We start from the raw sequence: 22,053 nt of genomic DNA, 5'->3' as shown, positions 1-22,053 counted from the left end.
AATTTCAGCTGCTTTTAGACCTTTGAAGGGGAAAAGCCGTGTCTTTGCTATGTGCAGAAAGGGCCCTGCAGCACATCAAGAGTGAGCTTCCAACTGCAAGCCTGGGCTCCTGCCACATCATCCATAGTCCTCACGGTCAAGACAACATCTGAATGCTGCATAGCCTGCTCAGGATGGCCCGTTTCCTATTAACAAAACACTCTCTCATCCCCCTCCTTTATGGCATAAATTGGCTCCAAAGTAAAGTACTGAACTATCAAACAGCAAAACCTCTCTCCAGATAGCATTTCAAGGAAGAACAGCTGTCTACTGAATAGGTAGATCAATCACCTGCTGCCACCCTCCATCCCTCCTGACTGAAGGCTCCTGGAAGAGCAGCACCATCCCTCCTTCAAGACTGGCCATCAGCCATGCCACCAAAAAAAAATGCTATTCATTTATTTACATTAAAAATATAAATAGCTATCACAGCAATGCAGTTCAGAGAGTGACAACAATCCTGCTGCTTTGCCAGCAGCAAGTCCTGGTATTTGACATCTCTGCTCCTAACCACCACTCCAGCTGTCCTTCATGTATCACTCAAACTCAAGAATCTAGTCAGAAGTTAGACCCAACCTGGCCCAAAAACTACCTTCTACTTTCCTATCCTATTAGCAGACTTAATACACAGAGGAAGCAAAATATCCTGGAAGATAAGCAGTTACCTCACCAAGCAACTTAGAGCTGAAGCCACCATTTTGCAGCAGACATGGACATGATGAGTGCTCCTCTGCTGACTGTGCAACTCCATCTTGTTCTCATGATAGGTCACATACCCAACAGCACACTAACATGGAAAAACTCAGCATCTGACCCCAGGCAAGAATGAAAAAATAACGCTTGCTACAATACAAAAAATGTTGGGAAGGAAAGCAACATTTAATTCTGTGGCTCCTCAGGACCTCTCATGACTCAGGAAATAAATGCTAACAGATGAAAAAGTTAATTTGGATCATATCAACCCCACTGGCATGAAAAGGGCAGAGCAGGTACCCTGGGGAGAGGGAGGGAAAGATCTGCCATAGATCAGGTTACTATCACTGACAGCTGACCTAAAACACCACAAGTTTTCAGCAGATTCTGCCAGTTCTTCTAATTTTCAAAGGCACAACTGCCTCCTTTAAGAGATGAGATATGTGAAACACGTATCAGTGTGACTAAGGTCAGGGAGGAAGGAGATCCTGCAGCACAAGCATGTAAGTGGCCAAGATAATAAGCCTCACTGCCTTAGAACGAACACAATTAACTGAAAACAAGAAAGTAGAAATCAATTGTTCCTTTGAGATGTAAAAGCTTCAATCTGAAGCAATGAGAACGTAAGGAACTGGAATCACTTCTCATCAGTCTGAAGCTACTGCACAGAACAGACAGACAGACGGGCAGTTGCTCTGTCCTACAAACACGCTCCTTCAAAACAGATGTCCCTCTGCAACCCAATATCCCCCAGATAGGCCAGCACGGCCCACAAACATACTTCATCACTGTCAAACCTGAGAAATGTTCTTCAGCACAAGCCCTCAGCACTTGGTGTTAACATAGTCTCATTTGAAGGGATCTGAACTGCCCTTCTCCACTGGAACCAAAGGGTAGGCAACACTGAGAACTCAAAGGATCAGCCAAGCACCGAACACAAGAACAAATCAGTGCTCTGTAACCTGTTTTTCTGTTCTGAGTGATCCTTCCCAACTTCACGCATCCAGGCTAGTAAAGCTAATCACAAACTAACAATTGTTTGCATCCTATTCAATTTTTAGGAAGAATTAATATTCAAAATTGGCCAATGACAGCATAAGTAATAGTCCACAGCAGCCAGTGTATTTATTGTTACCTGAAGTCCCTTTGCTTTGTCAGGCCTTCAAAATGCACTTCAAGATTTGCAGGAAGACTGCTAAATGTGAAAAACTTCCTTTAAATAATTTAAAATGAAAATTGATCTTATAGCTTCCCCTCACATGTCCAGGACATAAAGCCTTCCCAGAATCTGGCATCGCAAGGTATGAGGACCACCTGTATTTCATAGCTGTGGTCAATCTTCGCTGATCACAGAGGGAATGGTTTCAGCATCTGCCTCTAGCTTTGTGCTCCAATTCCAACATCACACCTAATTAACAAACTCATCTCCATGCACTTCAGCAAGAGCAGGACTAACACAACTGACCTCACAGAGCTACAGAGCAGCTCACACAGGCACAGTAACCCCCTGCAGAAAGTCGGGATGAGCACAGCTGAGGGCAATTCCCAAACCACTTCACAGCTGGGTAAGGCTACAGGGGGTCTGGCCCCACACTAACACTCTACTAAGATTGCCAGAATACTAGCCAGGAGGCGCATCACAGCTCTGCATTTAAGTCATCAGTCAAATATGGTTCTTTCCTGCCACCAGCTTTTCTCTTAGATTTAGGCCAGACAGTATCTCAGAATAATTGTGTGGTAACGCACAGTGCCTCACAGCTAACCTAGAGGCCTACTACACTTTTGAAACCAACTACAGTCCTCTATAAAACCCCTAGAAGACTGAAATTTATCTTCCTTTATGCTCCTCCAAGACATTAAGAAATTCCTATTACTCAGCTCCAGCTATTCTTCTCTGTGTTACAAATACCATAGCTCAGAGTTTCCTACTCACCCACTAAAAAAAGCCACTTCTGCTTTAAGCAGAGGTCTGGCTAGGAGGTATGTTCTTGGCCATGTTGCTGAGCTGCCAGGCAGGACCCCGGCCCCCCACTGGGCAGGGAGACTTGGCAAAAGCAGGCAGGATGGAGGGCCAGCACGGATCTGAACAGAGACGCTCAAGCCTGCAGCCTCTGGTGCAGCTTTCTCCGGACTTACGTGTCGTGCTTGCAGTAACTCCTGCAGCTCATTGTCAAAACCATTTAAGAGCATTCCTAAACAACAACAACAAAAAATCCTGCAAAAAGGGCAGTAACATCACCACCTCTCTTACCTCCTCACAGCAGGGCTTGTTTCAGGAGGACCTTCATTTTGTCTACAGCCAAAGTTGCCATTATCAGGCTGCTCAAAGCTAGTTTCCTACTTGATGGAAAACATGGCTCAGGGATCTTTAATCTGATTTAACACAGTTTATTTAGATTCATCTTATTCATTGAGACAAGACATTTAGAAGTCTTAGTTTCTGACAGAGTATCAAGATCTCCGCAGTATTTTCCAACCTTTCTGAAATCCATGTTACCACATATATTCATTTTCACACCCTTGCAGCATTTTGACCAAAGGAAGCTTTGAAGATCTACAGTCCCTCGCAAATTTTCTCTCAGGATAAAGGTTTGCAGGTAGCTTTGGATGACCTAAATTCCCTCTGCCACCAAGAGGGTCAGTCCTTCCTTGACTACAGCTCTTCATCAGTCACACTTAAGTGTATGAATCATTCATAGTCTGTCACCCATGTCCCTGGAGCAGGGAACTGTACCAAATTCTCACCACAGCCTCCAGTCACCACCTTTTTCATTCCTGTTTCTCACCACACTACACTCTCTCACAGACTGGCTCCATTACATGGTCTAAAGTGACCCCCAAAACCGACCAACACACCCCCCCACAACAGCCCAAACCAAACTTATTTAAGAGGGACCCCTAGAAATACTTTTCCTCCCCTTACCACTGCTTCGAGACAGAAGAGTGCTTCATCCTGGAGGCAGACCAAAGAATAGTTTCGCAAAGCAAATGTAACATTAAACAACTTCACACACACGAAGAAAAGCAAGGGGAAAAGTTAAAGCGAACTAGTGCACATAGAATATCTGAACACTAAGCAGAGCTAACATACCACAATACCTTATAGTCCAACCAACAGGCAACTAATTGACTAATTCGGTAATTTCACCTCCTTTTCCTCCTGTTCAGGCTGGAAAGGTCTTTTGTAACGTAACAGATCTAAAACTGCCTGTTGAAACCCTGAAATGCTTTCCCCTGCTGCTGTACCTCAACCACATTTTAAAAAGCAGGAAAGGGACACACCGGAAAACAAAAGCCTGCCTTACTCCTGCCCCTTAATATTCCAAAGTACTTTGCAAGATTGTTCAGTTTTGATAACCTCCTTTCCTACGCTGCAATGGCAAAAATAAGAAAAGCTACAAAGCACAATAAATCAAATTAAGGGTTTCACTCTTCATGGAGGGTACATGAGACAAAGGAGGACTAGTACTATCCAAGAAATCTGAACTCCTCTCCAAAGCATTTTTAAATTGGTCTTTTTAAGCAATTTAAAGCAGATTTTGCTATTAGGACTGGAGGAAGAGCATAGGCTTCAGATAAGGAGCCTCAGTGAGGCCAGATAGGTGAATGATGGCCTATGCACTGCATAGGTCAAACTCTGATTGTCTAAATCTTGGTTAATCAAAAGCAATTATCTGAAAGTCAAATATGCCCTCCAAGTCAGATAACTCTGTGAGACTAGAACTTATAACGCACACAGAAATCCTAAATTCCACAGGACCACAAAAAAAAAAAAAGAGACTATGAATTTTAAGCAGGATAACCGGGAGGACAGTTCAGAGGGTTTTAACCATACTCAAGACTCCCAGCCCAAGGGCAATCTTCAGAAGCGGCTAGAAGATTAGTCACAATTACTCAGACATTTTTGGTGTCTTCATGCACCCTCAGATTACAGGCTACTAGGTGTGCAATTGCAGTTAGGTATTTAGAGACTGCTCAGGGTGAAAATCTCCATTACAGGCACAGCTGGTAGAGCCAGGCTGGCTGATACTTTCCACTGTTAAGACCCTGTTTTCAGTTGTTTATAATTCTGTGCAACCATTGGAACTGATTTTTTTTTTTCATATTATCTGCATTTGATTTCGGGGTTGGTAATTTTTTTTTTTTTTTTGTTACTTCAGCCCTATCAATCAAACCCAAGAAAGAAGCAGGGGGCATATTTTGTCATTTGTGATTAAGAGAGAGTGTGTGTGTGTACAGACCGAAATCACCCCACATACTTTGAAAAGCCTTCAAAGACCTCATAATTAACAGAAAAATTTGCATTTCAGGAATCTATATTTAGCCACCAAAATCTGAGGAACATTGTAACAAAAACTATGGAAAACTACAGTGCCTGTCTTATCAACTAAATCAGCTAGTAAAAGCTATATATAATGGTCAAAATAGGCTGAAAACAAGAAAAAAAAAAACTGAGCATGCAAAACCTGGAAAGAATAAATGCTTTATATTAAATATTAGGAAAGAGCCAGCAATGCTTAGAAAGGAAAGGACTTGGATTGTCAACACTGGCAGTGTCATGACAATGTTTTTAAGGCAGGTTACTTGCCATTAGGAATGGTTTAGATATTTTTTTCTAACAGAAAATAGAGAAGCTCTTGAGAGTATCTAGCAGTGCTGCTTGTACCCCATTTTCTGCGATTTCATGCTCATTCAAGGCTCATCTACAGATTCACAGGAGATACCAGCCATTTCAGATCCAGGTCAGGAGATCAATGACTGCAAGGAGACAATCCATGTCCTGTGCTGTGCACCATCCCCTTTGTAGCCATCAAGTAACATGGAGTAGCAGTTACCTACCTCAAATCCAAAAAACCCAAGAAACAGATGTGGAAGTGTAGCGGGAGGCAAGTAAACTGGGACAAGAAGCCTGAGCACCAACAGGACAGACTTAGTGATGGGGGGAAAAAGGGATGGATCAGCCAAGTTTGACCCCAATAGGAATAGAAAAGGCCAACTAAATGAGGAATGCAAGAAGCGGGCGGAGAAGTTAAAAATGCGTAAGACAAGCAGAGTGTAGTGAAGACACAGGACAAGGAGAAAGAATAAGCACCAAAACAATCAAGGTAAAGTAGCAGTGTGCTGAAACAGCATGGAGACACAACTGGAGAGGAAAGGAGACAGGAACAGCATGGACACAGACTTGCATGGGACAAGCTACCGACCAGGGTCATGAGGAGAGTGTGAGATGATGGATGGCAGGGTGAGACAGGAGAGGTCAAGCAGGGATGCAAAAGGGGAAAATGTGCCTACTAGTGTACACTCCCAAAGCCTAAACCAGAGCCTAATACTGCGAAAAGTCACCATTCCTCTGCTGTCAGCAAATACACAAAACCAACTGGCAAGTAGATCAAGCTGGCCTGCACATTAAATGACAGCTAATTACACATCCAGTGCAAGTGGCGGAGGTCTGTGGGATGCATCTGGGATAACCAACCCTGCTACTGATACTTGCAGAGGTCACCATGGTGCCACATATACTGGAGCTGATGGGGATGGGTGGAGGTTTGTCTGGGTTTTCTTTCTTCTCTTGTGGAAAAAAATAGCATGCAATCATGTGATTAAAGACTATCATAAATAGAAACAGAAATAAAGAGAACAAATGAAGGTTTCTTTCCCAACTTAAAACACAGAAATGCCCTGGAATTGAAGTGCCTTCCCATTACCGTCTTGATATCTCCCAATTTAGTTTGTAAATAATATTGTTCAATGGACAGTTTTACAAAGCAAACAAAAAAAAAATCAGATATTTTAAACAAAGCACACTGCTCAACAGACCCATCATTTGTCCTATTTTCTTTCATATAGGCAAAGCGCACTATTTTTTGAAAAAGCTTTCAATTGAGCATTAATTGCTCTAGCTTCTGCAAACCCTATGAAACCAGCCCTCAGTGGTCACAGCACAACTTCTAGCAGCCCAGCAAACCGTTCTGCAAAGCACAGGATCATAAATAACTCTGCAGTGGCACACAAATATACTTCTGGTAGAAAAGTTAACATTTCTCTACTCTGATTATGGGGAACATGTCAGGTATAAAGAATACCTGACTAAATCCTTTTAAGTAACATTTGAGAGAAGACTGAGGCAAATTAACCACCTCCTCTCCCTGGTATTTAGAATTCCAAGTGATGCCCACTAGTGAATTCTGTGACTCTGCAGCAGGGAGACAAATAGGTTAAGGAACTCATTGCAAAGCAGCAGCTAACCGCACACATCATCTGCTGAAAATGTATCTAAACCAGGAACATTAAGCATTTTACCTGAAGCAGTTAATAAGACCAGAACCCAGGTCTAAAAGACATCAGCCCCCTTACTGCAGCCCCCGTTAGCACTAGCGTTAGAATTTTATAGCAGAAGGCCAGTCAATACTAATTAAGTGCAATGGAGCCATCATGAATTAATAACCTGCAGGTAAAGATGTTGCTGGTTTTAAAGGCTTCCCTTCTTCTCAACCTTCAACTTCTAGTATTTTTAAGTAGCTCACCACAACCTTTTCACTAACACAGATAACTTCACAAATTAATAGTTCTTAAAATAACAATAAAACAGTATGTTAAATTTACACAGCCTTGTAATCCGAGTATCACAGTGCGTACTGTGGCAAACTTAGGCATCCTCATTTCTCAATTCCCAGGTACCTGGGGATAGTTACCTAGTCACCTGCAGAAGAAATGCATTAGGGAGCAGCGAGGTTATTTCTAGGACAGGGACTTAAGGAAATGGCCCTGCTGTATCAAGTTCCCTTTCACATCGCTATCCTGCCTCGGCAGTGTTGAATGCAGTTTCTGCCATCCCAAGCCTACAGCAGTTGGCTTCTACTCCAGTGCACCTGAAAGTACTCGGCAAAGGTGGTAAAGAGAAAAACACTTTAAAAAACATTCAGTGGGTTCTGACAGGCCCCATTGATTTTTTTTAAGCCCTTAAGAATAAAGCCTTTATCATGCAGCAGTTGAATCTTTTAAGTATCACAACAGTTACAGACAGAATCCATAGGCCCACCTCAAGCAACCATGTCCTTAAACCAGGGAAAGTGAGCCACAGATCCATCTTTCAATTCCCAGGGGAGATTCTCCTGGAAAAGTGACTGGCCAAGATCCCTCTCACACAAACCTCTGCTGCTGACATGGCGTCTACAGCGCTAAACCAAAGTCCTATGACAAACAGTAGAACAGAAGCAAAAGCTAGGGGATAGGCATAGGCAGGAGTTGGGTACCACAAAAAATAAGCACCGCTTTTCAAAGAGCAAAGAAAGGGGATGAGCACCAGGCCATGGACAGAGAAGCGAGAGATCCCCTCCAGACAGCTCATGCAGTCTGCAGGAGAAACACCAAACTGAGAAGAAAACAGCAAGAACATCTGGCCTGAAAGGAAAGGGATATGAAATCCTCAAAGCAAGGGAAAGGGATAGAGGTATAATGGTAGCTCCTGAGGAAAAATCAGAAGGGAAAAAAGGGGAGCCTTCCACTACACATAGAAAAAGCTCTCTTTTATTATTATTACTTCTTTTTTTTAGGGGAGGCATGGGATTCCTGCAGCATCCAGCTTGCCTGGAGGGGAACAAATCCTAAAGCGGACATAAGGGGACAGGAGGGGGGAGGCTGTTCTGGGACTCGGTCTCCCTTGCAGACGGTTCAAACAAAGGAGGACGGTCTCCTATAATGGGATGCATTGTACAATTTTAGCTAGCACAAGGTGGCTGTCGTGACAGGGCTCCCTGTCTCCTGTCTTCCCCCCACCCCCCAAATACGCATCCCCTGCATGATCCCAACATGGAGCACAGACAAAGATCCGTTTTATCACACCATTACTGTAATGGGAGGTAGAGGGAAAGGGAATGAGGCAGAGGAACGAAAAGGAGACAGAGAGGCCTTTAATGAGTCAGCCACTGCTCTGATTTAAATAAGATCTCCATTTAAGGAGCTCTGCATTTGTTTGGTGTTTTTTTAATTAAAAAAAAAAAAATCACTAAGTGAGCAACTTCTGGCTGCACAAGGTTGTCTCACAGCTACACACAGGGTCTGGGAGGGAAAGGGTTATGAAAGGGGGAAGGGAAAGGGAAGAAAATCTCTGGAAAAAATGAGGCTGCTTGCTGGTTCATTTTAACAAGGACATAAATTAGTCTCAAAGCCACAAACGCCATCACCTCCCTGAGCCCTGGGCAGAGTGTAGCAAGTCAAACACGTGCCAAGATAAACGGTGCTGGCTGGAGCCTCTGAGGGGTGCTGGGGGGAACAAGAGGGGGCATGCTGGCAGGCAGGGCAGCAAAGATGCTTCAAATGGTGCTGCAAAATGGAGACTGGTGATCCTGCAGCTGCACAAAAGGGGACCTTCAGATGCTCCTGCCTACACTCACATCAAAAGCTGGGAACTCAAGACAGAGAAAGGAGGAAAACGGGGCGCTGCAGTCAGAAAATAGCAGCTCTCCCTGGTCTGGCTTTAATTACCATGAGCAACCCTTCCTCCTTCTCTTCCCATCTTGGAAGCAGGCCCACCAGCAGGCAGAAGCCCAGGTGAAAGGCTCCATCGTCAGCAGCAGGGAGGGGAGCAGACAATGGCGGGGGGATTCATTACAAAGGCATACGTACATACATACACGCACACACACATGCTCGCTCGGCACTGCCGGCTGCCACATGGGCTGGCGGGACTCCTTAAGGAGGCAGCAGCTCCCTTTCCACTCTCCGAGATGCTCGACACCTTCCCCCTCTCCCAGCCCTGATGGGAAACAGATTCGGAGGAAAACGCCAGCAAGGCACTGGGCTGTCCAAGAAAGGGAGGGCTTTGTGCTCCACGCAAGCCAGCAACCTCACCATGCACCACACAGAGAAAAAGCCTTTTAGCATATAATTCCCATCCACTGAAGACGCTCTCTTTTATCTGCAATTAGCACATGATGTACTAGGCCTCGTTTAACACTCATTTTCACTGATTTAGGATTAAGAGGGATAAGACCAGGGTACTTTCTCTTAATGAATCTGAGCTCTTGCTTTCATTAGCAATTTTGGTTTCCTCTTTTTCAAGCACATTTCTACCTTCCAGCATCTCCCATTTCTTCTCATCACCGTTTCTAGTCTTCCCACCCCACACACTCCCATTTATTTTGTTTCACCAGCCCCTCATGCCTATACAGAAATTGATCTCCCAGATTTCCAAGAAAGATGAGCAAGCTTACTCCCCAAAACACAACAGAACACAGACCAGGCAGGCAATGCTGTCTGGAGACTGAACCAAACTGAGCAAGAGACTGTAGCAATGCTGAATTCAGTGGCAATTACCAGCTTCACATACCAACCTTTACTTTTCATAAATGAGACAGAGCCTCAGTGAAGTAAGTTCACAGGTTGCGAGTAAGGCGACTCCACTGCTTCAAACAGCACTGCAGAATGAGAATAATGTGGCTGAGGATACTGCCCTGGATGTGCTGCGCTCCTTCAGCCCGCACACGCTGTCCAACCTGCAGCAAAGTACTGCCAAGGACCAGCCTAGCAAGCCAAATGCTGCCCCTGCAAGAAGCAGCACTATGCTACCGCTGAACTCACCCTTGCCATCTTCCTCAACTCTGCATAAGAGGGCTATCTGTCGTTCATTCAGAGACCCCAACAAAGACGCAGTCTTAGCTCTTCTCCACTACTGCTTATTTTAACGTGCATCTTCATCAGCATCAGCTTGTAAACATGCTAAATCCTAGAAACCTATCCTAGCCTAGATAGTACATACTCTTAAGACAGTCATAATTCAAGGTCATCCAGTACTAATAATGCATGGTCTTGATGCCTCCTTTCCCAGGTTAGTAAATTAACTATTTCTGTGGAAGACATTTCCCTGAAGTCTATTACGATATCCCAAACCCTCCCGTTTCAGCCAGTGCTTCAGCAGAACCCCATCCTTCCCAGCTCCGCACATCTCCAAGCCAGCCGGCTCATGCTTCAGGGTGGTTGGTCCTAGGCACACATAAACTACACACACTCTTGTACTGGTGACCCAGGCACCCTTCTACACCACACAGCCACAGACTATGTGCATAATGGTTGCGGACAAGAGCACATTGCAATACAAGGCTGTGCAGAACAACTCTCTGAAATGTGCACACACCAATCTCCAGCTCAGGGGCATACATCTCCATCTAACCAGGCACACTCTCAGCATGCAGCAATACACAAACGGACCCCGACTGCAGACACAGCTTTTCAGCATCATTCGCTAAACAAAATATAGATACAGAAAGCCTCGGGAGATTTCTGCAGAGCTCTTCCATCTCAAAACAGAAAACCTTGGTCCAGATAAAAAGGCATCAGTAATGGAAGGGACTAAACAGAAGGAGCAGAAGGTGGGGCTCGGGAGCCTGGGAAGATACCTTAAGAGTGGACAGAGACCTATTTTTCAGCCACTGACAATCAATAGAAGATGAGAGGCAGAAAGGGTCAAAGCCAGCGTCACTTCTTGCAGCAGATTCATTCTGAGCCAGGCACCCGCTAAAGTGCTGCCCCTTGCAGTGGGACATGCAGGATCTCGGGAGCAGCTAATGAAGGGGGATTCAGCCAGGGCTAAGGAAAACCCAGATCACAGTATGCATCTAGGCTAAAAACCTGCAAAGCTCCACAGGAAAACAGCACTTGTGAAACCCAGATTTGAAGAAAAGTTCCTTCTGAGAGTCCTTCCCTCCACCCCCTTTGGGAATATCCCCCAAAGGTTTCCAGCTCTGCAAGGCACTGCGGGGCATTATATAACGCCTAACTCCGAAGGATTCCTGCTCCGTGATGCTGTTCTCCTCCTTCTCCTCCTCTCTTTGCCCACCCCCCACCACCACCATCTCCGTTGGCAACTTGCAGATGCTGTGAAGAAAAAAGAATTTGAAGAAAAAAAAATTTAAACAAAAATCTAGGAACATATAGAAGCCTTAAAACGCGAGCACTGTCCGATAAAATCCCCGTGCGAGGCAGGGGAAACACAATGGCCCTGGCAGCTGGGTGCGCTCCCTGGGAAACGTCAGCCACTTTCCCCGGGGAAGACACGGGCAGCCCCCACGCCTGCAGCCACCTCCCAGGGCTTCCCAGTCCTCGCGGCCACTGGCAGCTGGATGGAGAAGGGGCTGGGACGGCGTCTACCTTCGGGATCGGCCGGGATCGGCCGTTCAAAGGCGGGTTTAGCCCAACTCGGGAGCAGGGGCACCCGTGCCCCTCACGCAACGCTTCTCCCTAGAGGGCACCGCGAGACTGCTCCGGGCAGGGGGCCTGCGGGAACCCCTTCCCCAGCGCGCCCGAGCCGGGTCCCCGGCGCGGCGGGGCTCCCTCCAGCCCCAGCGCCGGGCGGGGGCGGCGCGGAGCCGGGGCAGCCCCGGGGCCGGCAGCCCCGCTCCGCCTGAGCCCCCCGCTCCCCGCTCGCCGCCCAGACAAAGCCGGGCAGGCAGCCACGGCGGCGCAGCACCGGCAGCCCAGCCCAGCCCGCCCGCCGGCCTTACCTGAGTTACCATTTTCTTTTTCTCCATAAACCAAAATGGGGGAGCCCGGCCGCAGGGGAGAGGAAAAAAATATATATATATATAAAGAGAAAAAAAAAAAAAAAAAAAGCAGCAGCCCCGTGGAGGCGGGCGGCGGCGGGTGCCTGCGCTGCGCTGCCTCGCCGGCACGGTGCCCCCCGAGCCCTTTTTCCTCCCTTTCTTCTCCCGTGTTCCTCCCTTTCTTCCCCCTCCCTCCCGGCCGCCGCTCCCCCCGCCGCCCCCCCGGCTCAGCCAGATGGCTGCGGGAAGCGCCGCCCCGAATGCCGAAGGTAATTAACGCGAGCCGGGACCGCCCCCGCCGCGCCCCGCCCCGCCCGGCTCGGCCCGGCCACCCCCGCCCGCAGCCCCGGCGGGGCGCTCCCTCGCCGGTCCGCCGGGACCCCCCGCCCCCGGGCAGCCAAGGGGCTCGGCGGGGGCCCGAACGCCAGCTGGAAACAAAAGCGAAGGTCGGGACGATCCCGCGCAGCGCTGCTCCCGGCCCGGCAGGACCCCAGGGCCTGCCCCGCTCCTCCGCACCTACCATTCCCAGCGGCTCGGGTCTGGAGCCGGGCTTCCCCCGGCCGGAGCTCACCGGGCGGCGCAGCGCATCTCCCGGCAAGGAGGATGCTCGGGAGGGAGCTGTCAGTTTGCACAAACCTCCCCCCTGCCACAAAGGGGAGAACGCGTGGGTTACCGGGTGCGCCGGGTGAACCGGAAGCAGTATCCGTGCCAGGATCTGCATTTCTTTCATCATAAAAACTGGAGATCGCTGGACTCCTTCCCAGCTTGCTTTTTTCCCTCCCATTTATCTTCAGTAAGCATCTGGCCCTTAACACCTGAGCACGCCACGGTTGGCAGCATTTGTTCTCCCAGCGACCCTGCACAACAGACCGATATACTGCTACCCCCATCTGGCAGATGGGATTCGAGATGCTTGGACTGATTCTTCCCAGCGTTGCACCCACAGAAACCCACGGACAGGGCCGAGCACAGGTCTGCCTCAGTTAGACAAGACGACTGTGCTGATGCTCCAGTGCTCGTGACGCAGAGATAAAACCAGCTCAGGCAAGTTGCCCCTCTGATGTGTCTCATCTTGACACCTGGTCCTGGAGAGACTCCCCAGGCTTTAGCAGCAGCAAAGCCAAATTACGGTGCAGTAACACCTTGCATCCCCATGAGCTGTCCTTTGCACGAATATGCCCAGTTATAATTTACAGTTTAAAAAAAGAAAAGGGGGGGGGGGGGAAAGCCTAGTGGTTTTGCTTCACAGGCTTCTGCTCCTGCACTGTTCCCCAGGCAGCCCATGCTGCCCCACGGTGCTTTTCACTTTCCCAGTTTCACTCACTGCAAACTGACCTCTGGCTCCCTCCCTGCCTTCCCCTTTCTCTTCTAATTCAGTAGCAGACCAGCAGGAGCACACATCCCAGCCCAGTTCACTCTCCCAGTGTGAAAAGCCTGAGACCACACCACCAGCAAACCCGTATGTCCCCGGGAGCATGGAGGCAGAGCACCACAGTCCAGCCACCCCACACCACCGAACAGTCACCTGTGGTGTGGGGTCCTCGGGGAAGGAGCTAGCCTCCACGGCTGCAGCCCGCATGGCTCTGAGTCAGAATCCACGTTTTCCCAAGTTATCTCACCCTCTCTGCTAAATTGCATATTACGATACTACAGGTTTAAAAGCAGTATTGCAAAACCAGGGAAAGTACTGGATTTATTTTTTTCCCCTCCCCTATTACAAACCTGAGATTCTGGAACACGATTCTGGGTCAAATTTAAACTCTATTTCAAAGCAGCAAAAAGCACAGTGACCTCCTTATACCTTTGCCACAACAAAGTACCAGGTTTCAGCGACATGCACCTCATTCACCAGACCTTTGCAAATCATTCAGGGTAATATCCTGATTCTCTCCACTTAACTGTTGCATTCGCTCTGTCACCTCTGTGCCACAGGGTGGCAATTTCTAGTCCCAGATGTCGGGCTGCAGCACAGACCTTGAGGACAGGGAAATGACATGCTATCATCAGCCACCATTATTAACTGGGATAGCATCATTTCTAATCCATTTTGGCCTTCACTTTAGGAACCTCTAAAAATATTTGCCATCAAAAAGAATCTTCTAAGGAAAAAGAGGTGCCCGGCTGCACACTGAACCCTCACTTGCACTGCCTCCCACCACCCAGTTGGAACAACTGCTTTGCTCGTGTGCCAACAGAGTGGGAATTCCCTTCAGTGTGATCTACTGCTGGTCTCCCTCTTTCATCTCCACTGTAGGCCAGAAAGCATCTCCTCCCCCATGGTTGGAATATATCCACCTTTGCTCCTGTTTAGTAAAAGAAAAGCCCCAATTTCCAATGGTTGTGCTCAGGCAACAAGAAACGCAGGTCTGCAGGAGCTCAAATTGCGGCAAAAGCAGCCGAAATGAACATTTGATACAGAGTTTCAAAAGCTTCAAGGATACCATGGAAAACGTGATTAGACTTGATGAAACTTGAGATCTTTGTTGTCTTGGGCTCTACTGGAGCCCACAAAGCAACACCTGGTAACAAACAAGACTGATAAAATTGGTGAATCTGTGCAACTTGCCTTTCCTCACTAAGGGCCAAAGGGTTCAGATGTTGTCTCGTGGCCAAATGAAATAAATCTGGTAGGCCTCCACTTAGCTTCTCCTACGTGAAAATCATAGTACCACTGCCCAATTTACTATCACCATTTGCCACCCTCTACCAAGAAAACCCAAAGACTCAAACTGCAGAATATGCCGCTGAAAACAACAGAGAAGCATGAGTAGAGCTGAAGGCTGGAAGCCTGAAGAACATAACAGCTCAGTGCCATGAGATCATCCCTCATTCCCTCCTACTTCCTGCTTTTATTCAAAAAGCAACATATTCAAAATGGCTCTAGATGCCACTACTTACGAGTTCTTACGATTTCTCATGCAACACAGGCACATATGCATTCGAACTTCGTTACCGTGCTGTAGAAGTAGCATTCTGAAATAGCTACGGGCAAATTTAACTAGCCTGCCTCTGCAGTGTCAGGGCACAGTTTACCATCCTGATCATGCCAGGCAAAGCTCATTGCTCCCATCTGAGCATGTCTGCACCACTTTTATATTCTCTTTGGTGTTAACCCGGATGTACATGATGGTTTTTGGTTGGCTCCCATCATAAAGGAAAATAAGCTCAAGAAGGATGTTTGCACAGCAGGTGACAGGACAAGGCCACTGAAGTCATACTGGCGAGAGCACAGATGAAGAACTAAACTCTGATTTGACTAAGTGGCCTACATGTACACTTTCAAATGCTTGGGTTAGTTTAACACCCATAGGACTCATATAAATGGGGAGGGGGGGGAGGGAGAGAGGGACGGAGGGGGGGGGAGGGAGAGAGGGACGGAGGGGGGGGGAGGGAGAGAGGGACTAGAAAGCCACAAGTACTCTGCTTTCAGAGAGTTTCAGGATTTGTTTTCCTTTTTCTCTTGCTATACCTATAATTCCCCTTTGCTACTAGGGTGGAAAGAAAGCACAGCCTTCGATTTTAACATCCCATTACCTGCATTTCTGTGCTGGCTCAAGTTTAGGTGGAGCAAACCTGCCAGCTGGATCAAGGCCAGAGGGAGGAAAAAAAAGTTTCCAGTGCAAAGAACCAATTTATCAGGAACAAATCTTAACAACCAAAAGACACACTTCTGCTGGTGGATTCTATTCATGTGCGTAATAAAACCTCCAGTACAAGGTAGCCTAACAAAACACTCTTTAGTGGCTATCTGATGTATCTCAGGGTAGATTATCTTCAACCACTAGTCTACATTTCACGTTTTCTGGATAAATTTGGTGCCTGTGCAGACAGGGAATGCTGACAATGAATAGCCAAGGACTGTGCAGAGAACATCATCTTTCACTTGGCTCCAAAAGTATTTGAGCCTGACCCACGGCCTCCGGCTTCTCCAAGACACCACACACCGGGCCAGCAAATCTCACGTGTGTTCCAAATATAGCCCCCTCCCCCAGCAGAGGCTGCAGTACAGGCTTTGCCCTGCCCCAAGCGCAGCTCTCAAACCCACCCATTCCTATCACCTTACACATCCTTGCTGGACCTCCAAATGCAAAAAGGTGACAAATGAGACTTTGTGAGAGGTTTTGGGGGGTGTTTGCTGTCCCTGCAGGACGAACTGCAGTCACATGTACAAGTCACATGCACCCAGACAATGCAGTAAATATACACAACAACACACTTTTGTTGTCAGTTCACACACACGCACACCGGGGGGGGGGGGAAAAAAAAAAAAAGGGGGCAAAAATGCAAACCAAAACACGCGTCTCAACACAGACCTTGGAGTTGAAGTGTCAAACAGTACCACTCGTGTGCAGGAGTTTCAAAGCCCTCTGCAGAGCCTCCAGGCTGCCAAGGCCTGGGACACACCAAGCCAAGGAGCCCTGCATGGAAACTCTGTCCTTTTACAAGACCAGCACTTAAGCTCTAGTTCTGCCCAAAGAACATAACTGAGCAAACACCAAGACTCTGTAAAGTCACCACTGTCCTTTTGCTTACCTGGACGACTGGGTATTGGTAATCCATACAATACACACCATACATAGCCAAAGATCCTCCAGCTGAAGGCCAAACAGACACAGGACTGGAAGCTTCAAACCCGAGTCTCCGTCTTTCAGCCTTGTGGGAAGGACTCTGGCAGCCCTGCGCAGTGCTTGGCTCAGGCCTCTGGGGCCACTCAGGTTGACACTAGCTCAGCTGAAAATAAAAAGGAGCTGCCTGGCTCGGCTTGGCTCAGCCCCTCTCTTCTGGGATCCAGCAAGGCAGCACTCAACCATAGGCGGCAGAGGCTCCTAAAATTAGAAATCCCCTACTGAAAACAGCCCTGCAAGCCTCGACCGAGGAGCGTCCTGCAACTCCCGGGCAGCAAACAGAGTGACTGTCAGAAAGAGGGGGACACAGGATCTTCACTGCCACTGCTGCCAGGGATGGGAGGAAGCAAACAGCATTTAGGATCTGAAAAGAGGATATGTTCTGGGCTCTAGGTGCGTCAGAGGGAATGCTCCCAATCCAGGGCAGGGAAAAACATATGGGACTGTTCCTCCCCCACCCCCATACCCTTCTTGCTGTCCCCGGCAGGGACAGGTGCTGGGATTAGCATAGTAAAACCCTTTGGTGTTGGGGAGGGAGGGAGAGGGGAGAAGCCACATTGACATCTTGCGCTGAAGGGATCTCTTTCACGAGGGAGTATGTGCCCGTATCACTTAACACTTCTCCCTCCCTCCGCACTTGAGGCGGGCAAGGACAGCTGCCGGAACTGGGGCTGCTGGGGGGAGCTGGGCTCTGGGGTGGCCCCCACCACCCCAGCCGCGGGCCTGCAGGTTGCCCTCCTCAGCTGTTCCAGTCAAACTGGGGGTGGAGGAGGGGGGGAGATTAACTCTGCCACAGGGGATGGTGAGCAATGGGGAGAAGGGGGCAAGGCTGGGCAGGACCAGTTGTTGTGCCCGTTTTAGGAAGCCCATCCTCCTCTTTCCCAGGGAGGAATCCACTCCCTGACCGACATGGACAGATGAGCTGCCTGGACAGGGGCCGGCAGGCCAGACACATTACCTGACACCCAAGAGCCCACTGCTGATTCTTAGAAGACACACCATCACACCATGGGGGGGGGGGGGGGGGGGGGGGGGGGAGGGGGTGGTGGGCGGGGTGCCCAACCTCCCAAAGCAAATCCCATGAGGTTTCACCCATCGCTACATCAAACAGCACCAGGTTGACACCAGCCCAAATCTGGGCTCCCAACAAGTTAACAGCCCAAAACCACAAAAGATTCCCACTTTATCCAAAGGACAGCAGTGATAAAACCCCTCCCTCCAAGGTTTCGAAAATAAGGATCAAAATATAGTGAACAAACCCAAGGAGGGCCATCCAACCCCCCCCCCTCCCCCATTTTAAATTCGTAGTCAGAGTTTTTTGCATTTCTAACCTTAAGCTTTTCTGTAGTGCTGCGATGCACCACTGCACAGCTACCTCAGCCTAGCTCTGGCATAGCTGCCTTTCCATCCTTACTGTTCCCCCTCCTCCCCCCGGCAAGAGTTAAACTTCAGTTTGGGTTTTTTTTAAAAGAGGTTATATACGTGGATCATTATCTAGCAAATTTGCATGTGCAGCACTTTGTAATTTATCTAAGGGGTGCCTAATCCGCAGCCCTCTGACCCACCCAGCCCAGCGGGACAGCTCTTGGCTTGTCCTCTGCTCCCACTGCCCTTCTGAGACACTCAGAAAAGGACAGCTATGAGCTGGGTGAGTGGCTACAGCAGCTGCAGCCCACTCTCATCATCTTTCCTAGGGCCGGCCATGGGGCCGCTTCTTCCTTACAAAAGGAGCATGGCCAATTTGAGGAGTATAAAGCATGACATTTTCTACATCTAAGGAAAAAAAAAAAAGTTTCTATAGCCATTGTTTCTGTGTGAAGTTTTGCACTGAGAGAGAAATTAATTGCCCATAAATGGGAAAGCAGCTATGCTTCTAGATCTCTTCACCAGGGAAAATGGATGAGGCTCCCACAATGAACTTCTATCTCATTCTGCCTTAGGCTAGTTTATTTTGCCCCAGACCCAAACTAGCTTTCTGGAGCTCACATTATGCCTTCTCCTCCTCACCTTCAGACGGCTGTTTGGCCACCTTCCAGCACTCCCCCCAACAGCCCTGCTTTGGGGCACAGATACCATCTGGTTTCCTCTGAATGACAAATACTTTTTTTCCTTCTTCTTCCCCTTCTCCTTTCTGTAACTACACATTCAATACGTACCTGCCCTTCATTCTTTTACATAATTTGTTACTATACACTCAGGCAATTTACTATCTCCAGTAATATCTTTTTATGAAAAGGAATTAATTTACAAAAAACCAAAGGCTTTTCCACAGCCTGGCTTTTGCTACTCCATATTACTGCCCCAAGTTTTAAAATCAAATCCCTAAGTTAAAATCCTTACATTTATTTCACAATCCAATTCTTGTCATTTCCAACCAGGCCTCAGGGGAATAAAATGTTTCCAAATCCTAGTACAGATATCTTACTATCTATAAATAACCATCAAATGGGCAAAACAAAACAAGGAGGGGCAGCAGGGAGCATCACCTAAGCTCCTCTGTTGTTTTAACTACAGATCCAGATAGAACTGCCATGCTTTAAAGTTTCTGATGCAGATTTAAGTACTCTGCCTTAATCAGCATTAAGGTACTTGGGTGATGCTTTGGTAACAAAGCATTGCACCTCCTGCGTCCCACAGGAAATTAAACGACAAAGACTAGTTTTAAACTTCTATGTGCCAAGATGAATACAGCAGGGCTTTATTGACCAGTAATAAGCTACTTAATTTTATGCAAGGCTGGCCATAATGGCTGGTTTTCTACTGCGCACTGACTTGCAACAAATATTCATCAAATAAGATGGCGCTGCACTCCATAATTTTCTTTTGAGATAAAGGCCCATTACCACATAACCTGCTATGCACATGTATTTCCAGTAACACAGGTTAGGTAACTGTTATAAAAACATAGCCTTGTTCCTGCAAATGCTTACATGCATGAATAATTTTAAAATTACAGAAATATTACGACTGGAAAAGACCTAACACACAAAATCAGATCAACTGCTACCATACATCATCATCTAACTTCTTCATAAAATTTATCATGCTACAGCTTAGAACTGGGTTTTGCAGCTATACTACCCCAGCCAAAAGGCTGCTCTAGAACAGGATCCCCCAGCAGCTGGAATCTGTGTTCGTCACCAGCTTAACATTATTCCTGAGCAACTTCTGCTTGTTCTTTGCTCTTGTGCCAGTACTGCCCTCTGTATCAAATTTATTTTCCTCTTTCCCTTACAAGTAACCTTCCTCATGTATCCCCCTCCTCTCTACCCATCTACACAAGCAGTTGTTCCAGTCTTTTGTCACATGACAGGCTTGCTATTCCCCAGTCTCTAGAAGCCCCTTCTTGCACCTGATCCAGTCTGTGAGCATCTTTTTTTTTTTTTTTTGACATTACCCAGAACAACATTGTTGGCTCCTAATCAGTTTCACAATTCCAGCACTAAACTGCATCTTCTCTAGTCTCATTAATACTTCCCTCTGGAGCACCACATCAGATGTTGTAGTAACCATCTACAGTAAGACACATCATTCCATTAAGAAAAATGTGTGTTACTGAGTTAAAAAAAATTAGTTATCTTAAAAACAAATAGGCTGATATGGCACAACCCTATTTTTGATGGATGTGTGTTGCCTTTTATCACATTTCTCATTTGCGTCCAAGCCTTTAATTAATATTTTTGTGTCAGCATACAGATGAGGTTGGGCCAACAGGTCTGTATTTACTCAAATCATTCCCCATCACCATACCAATAGGGCTATTAAGTTTCCTGTTCTCCAAACATATGATAGCAATCCTGATTTGATAGATTAAAAATTTTATCAGATCTGCAACTCCATGAAATGGTTCTTTCACTTTCAGGAACAGGTACCCATCCCCAGGCAACCCTGCTCCTCAGCCCAGCCTGCGTGCACTAGGGTCTTTGAAATGTCCAACATGGTTGCTTCTGTGGTAGGTTCATGTCAGTTACCCATCCTGCCCTTGCTCCCATGATCAACTCTACCTTCAACGACTACAATATTTTGTTCAATTCTGTGATCACACCAGTATCCTCATCAACTACCCTATCCCCAACACTAAGCAGCCTCACATCTTCCCTTCTCTCTAATTGTATTTTGAGAAACAGTCACCCATTTCCTTAGCAACATTTGCAAGGTTTAACTCAGCCTAATTTTTGGCAGTTGTCATTTCATCCCTACTGACTTTAAAGGCACAGCAATCTCTGCTGATAAATTCTTTTGTAAATTGTGGGTTTGTACTAATAGTCTTTATAAGTTAGGTAGAGGTTTCTTCTTACAAATTTTTTCCACTTTACTTGTACCATCAAGAATTTGTTTCCAAAGTACCTCTAACATAAAAAAAAAAAAACCCAACCAAAAAAACCCCACACAAAACAAAACACAACCAACAAACCAAAAAAACAGAACAAAAAAAAAAACCAAACCAAAACCCCAAACAGCCAAAAAAACCCCAAACCCAAACCACACAATTCTACACTCGGAAGTCTAAGTTTTCAATCCAGTTCACTGATTTCACTAACTATTTTGCTTCATGCATCAAAGCTTGTATCATGAGCACCCCATCCAAATATGGAGACACAGAGGTTTCTAAACAGCTTGTTTTCCTATAACAGTCATAGCACCAATAATTCACTCACTGTCTCAACAACAGGTGATGATGCTGCATGACAAAATCTTTTCACCCTATTATCAGCAGCATTTGATCTCCAAGCTATATTTGAGAAATTAAAGTTTCTAATACTAATATTTATTTCTGAGGTATGGGGAATGATATCATTTCAGAGCCTCAAGTTGGTATCCTAATCCAGTCCTAGAAGGGATTACAGCAGACTCACAGTACTCCCTCTGGGACCTCTTTCACCATTCTTCCCCACAGCAATTTTGACCAGAAACACATCCTGCGTTATCAGTTTTACTCTTCTTTCTCCTTTACAGTTCACTGCATACAATACAGCCTATCACTTTTTACATCTACCCTATCTGAACCACACATAATCTTGAATGCACGTTAAAGCCATGATTACCATTCTTGCAGATTGATATTATCCCTATAATATCCAGTTTCATGTTCTGCACCAGTAGCTCTGATTCCTCTACTTGTTATTTCTAATCCCAGGAGCCTGAAAAAAAAAACCCTG

The 22,053-nt window shown here is 46.8% G+C and overlaps 1 protein-coding gene across 11 annotated transcripts in view; it reads right to left on the bottom strand.

Moving 5' to 3' along the window:
- RBFOX2 (RNA binding fox-1 homolog 2) overlaps nucleotides 1-22,053 on the bottom strand; it is a 174,311-nt gene that overhangs the window by 75,160 nt on the left and 77,098 nt on the right. For 4 of the 11 annotated variants that reach the window (XM_055807841.1, XM_055807843.1, XM_055807846.1 and 1 more), the window contains exon 1: nucleotides 12,790-13,014. The exons of 3 other annotated variants lie outside the window; for them this stretch is intronic. In XM_055807841.1, the coding sequence (XP_055663816.1) occupies nucleotides 12,790-13,002 (213 nt within the window). In that variant the 5' untranslated portion in view covers nucleotides 13,003-13,014. Of the gene's footprint in view, nucleotides 1-12,230; nucleotides 12,425-12,789; nucleotides 13,025-22,053 lie in introns of those variants that run through there. 4 more of the 11 variants (XM_055807840.1, XM_055807844.1, XM_055807848.1 and 1 more) reach the window with 4 other exon arrangements.

Source organism: Falco peregrinus, chromosome 6 (genome assembly GCF_023634155.1).
Source record: "Falco peregrinus isolate bFalPer1 chromosome 6, bFalPer1.pri, whole genome shotgun sequence".
Taxonomy (NCBI): Eukaryota; Metazoa; Chordata; class Aves; order Falconiformes; family Falconidae; genus Falco; species Falco peregrinus.
The sequence above is the reverse complement of the archived record's forward strand: the minus strand, read 5'-3'. Positions and strand labels throughout refer to the sequence as shown.